Here is a 2962-nt window from a genome sequence, read left to right as displayed (position 1 = left end):
ATTATCCCTGATTTCCAGGACATCCTGCACTCACTTCCACGGGAGCAACAAAGCAGACAGGGTAAGACACCGACTGTCTATGCCCGAGACAGGGTGGGCAGGTGATGGGACAGTGTCCAGGAAATGTGGCACTGTGAACCCACAGTGACAGCAAGGGCCTTCAGGTAGACATAGGGAAAACTGAGGCAAGGTGGGAGCAGTCACTTCTCTTCTGTCCTCATAGGAAACATGGGTCCAAAGCTGCTTGAGTCCCGAATTTGCCTCCTGCTGCTGCTAGGACTTGTCCTAATGCTTGCCTCATGCCTGGGACAAACCACTTCCCAGTGGTTTGCCATCCAGCATATCAATAATAATGCCAACCTCCAATGTAATGTTGAAATGCAGCGTATTAACAGGTTTAGAAGAACATGTAAGGGCTTAAATACTTTTCTTCATACAAGTTTTGCTAATGCTGTTGGTGTGTGTGGAAATCCAAGTGGCTTGTGCAGTGACAATATAAGTCAAAACTGTCATAATAGTTCATATCGGGTACATATAACTGTCTGTAACATCACCAGTTGGAGGAGAACACCTTATACCCAATGCAGATACCAAGCTAAAAGATCATTGGAGTACTACACAGTTGCCTGTGACCCCAGAACTCCACAGGACAGTCCCATGTATCCAGTGGTTCCAGTTCACTTGGATGGGACATTTTAGCTCCAGTGCCAGCAGTTTGTACCTTCGCTCATCTGCTACTGCTGAGAACATAGTATTGAAGAGATTATTACTCTGTCTGCGCTCCATATCAGCACCTGTCCTCTTGAAACCTGTCCCTGACTCCCTTTAATTTAGCTGAACAGATCTTCACTTACTAATAAACATCTTTGCATACAAATCTAGATCTCTGGTATCTCTGTGTCTGATAGTGTTCTGAAGAGAGGAAGGGGAAGAGACACACACAGAGAAGTAAGTGTGTGTGTGTGTGTGTGTGTGTGTGTGTGTGTGTTGAGGCAGGGCCTTATACCAATTGAGACATCTTCCCAGTCCCTGGAAACAAATGAATCTGAGAAGAGATGGAATCTTTCCCTAAAGTTCCCACACAGCATCTTACCTGAAGTTTCTCTGTGGGAAAGAAGTGGCTGGCAGAGGAGACCAGGGAATTGGGATCTCTCTGTGAGGCTATCCCTTGCCTTCTCCCTGCATAGCTGTCCTTAGAGATCAATTGTGAGATCATTCAACACAAACCAGGAAGGACAGACTCTAAGATAAGGGAACTGGAATCTGCACAGTAAAGAGATGAATAATGAGAGGTTCTGCCCTGGGGTTACAGATGATTGTAAGCTACTTGGGAACTAGGAATGAAACAAGTAGGTCCTCTGCAAGAGCAGTCAGTGTTCTTACTGCTGAGATATCTCTCCACCTCAATGGATTTTTAAAAGTGGTGTGTGTGTGTGTGTGTGTGTGTGTGTGTGTGTGTGTGTGTGTACTTATATGTAACCATACATGGATTTAGATGAAAAGCAAAGATGAAATCTTACAGAAAGTGTAAAATAGGGGAGTAGAATACATGGAATAGGAAAGCAGAAGCTGGGACTGTGTGAAATCAGAGAACCAGCCACACAGGGTGAGGAAGTGCAAGACAGGTCAGGTAGGCAGAGGAATGAAGGAGAAATTATGATTACACAAGTGAGTGAAATGTCCATGATGAACACCACTACTTTGTATCTAAGCTTTACACAGACAAGAAGCAGGAAGTGGATCTTCAAACTGTCCTTTCTGGGGTGGCCCATCCATCTGAGAAGACAGAGGCTCAGCATCCTGATGCTGTGTCTTCCTCTCTCCGTTAGCTAACAGATTCCATAGGAAATGGAGACAGAGACATTCCTTCTCATGTTTATCCATGTGACAGTTCTTGTCTCTGTGATAGGTGTTGGCACTTTTCTCTGTATAGCTAGTGTGGCTCATGCTCTCCCACACTATCATCTCCCTGAGAAGATTATGTTACAGGCAATGATCTGATTCTGGACAGGGGGTGATGGCATTTGAGGGGGGTTGGAGATTTGTTTGTTCATTTGTTTGTTTATTGTCCAGGTTTTTGTTTGATGCTTTATTTTAATGCTTTATATTTATTGTGTTGGTAGGGGCACACATACCATAGCACATATGTGGAAGACATGTATGTGGTGGTCATGTATGTGGGTATCAAAGGAGAACTTAAAGAATCTGGTTCCCTTCTTCCACCACATGGACTCTGCAGCTCAAACTCGGGACAGCAGTGCTTTCATTTGCTGAGTCAATTCATCGGTCCATTGAGAGAAGTTTGAGAGCCTTCCTTGGATCATAGGTGGGGAATTATTCATTTATGTCCTCGGGTGGCATCTCTGCTATGAGGCCACTGATTTTAGCTTGAAACCTGTCCTCATGAAACCTGTCCCCGACTCCCTTTAATTTAGCTAAACTATATTTTTCTAGTCAATAAATACCTTTGTACACTCATCTCCATCTGTAGTATCTCTGTGTCTGATACAAGTGGGGAGAGAGGAAGGGGGAGAGACAAACACAAAGACAATTCTCTCTCTCTCTATCTCTCTCTCTCTCTCTCTCTCTCTCTCTCTCTCTCTCTGTGTGTGTGTGTGTGTGTGTGTGTGTGTGTGTGTGTGTGTGTGTTGAGGCAGTGTCTTATACCTTTTGAGGCATCTTCGCAGTCCCTAGAAACAAATGAATCTGAGAGGAGATGGATATCTTCCCCGAAGTTTCTCTATGGGAAGAAGTGGTTGGCAGAGGAGACCAGGGAAATGGGATCTCTCACTGAGGCTCTCCCTTGCCCTCTTCCTGCATAGCTGTGTTCAGAGGCTAATTGTGAGCTCATTCAACACAATCCAGGAAGGACAGATTCCAAGATAGAGGAACTGGATTCCACACAGAAAAGAGATGAATAATGAGAGGTCCTGCCCTGACTCCTGAGGACAGAACTGTAGTC

At 44.8% G+C, this 2962-nt stretch overlaps 1 protein-coding gene across 1 annotated transcript; it reads left to right on the top strand.

The window, feature by feature from the left end:
- On the top strand, positions 1 to 699 carry Ear10 (eosinophil-associated, ribonuclease A family, member 10). Its single transcript, NM_053112.2, has one exon. The coding sequence runs from the start codon at positions 229 to 231 to the stop codon at positions 697 to 699; it is 471 nt and encodes a 156-aa protein (NP_444342.1). The 5' UTR covers positions 1 to 228.
- Positions 700 to 2962: the final 2263 nt, after the last annotated feature.

Source organism: Mus musculus, chromosome 14 (genome assembly GCF_000001635.26).
Source record: "Mus musculus strain C57BL/6J chromosome 14, GRCm38.p6 C57BL/6J".
Classification (NCBI taxonomy): Eukaryota; Metazoa; Chordata; class Mammalia; order Rodentia; family Muridae; genus Mus; species Mus musculus.
This window is presented reverse-complemented; position numbering and strand designations above follow the sequence as displayed.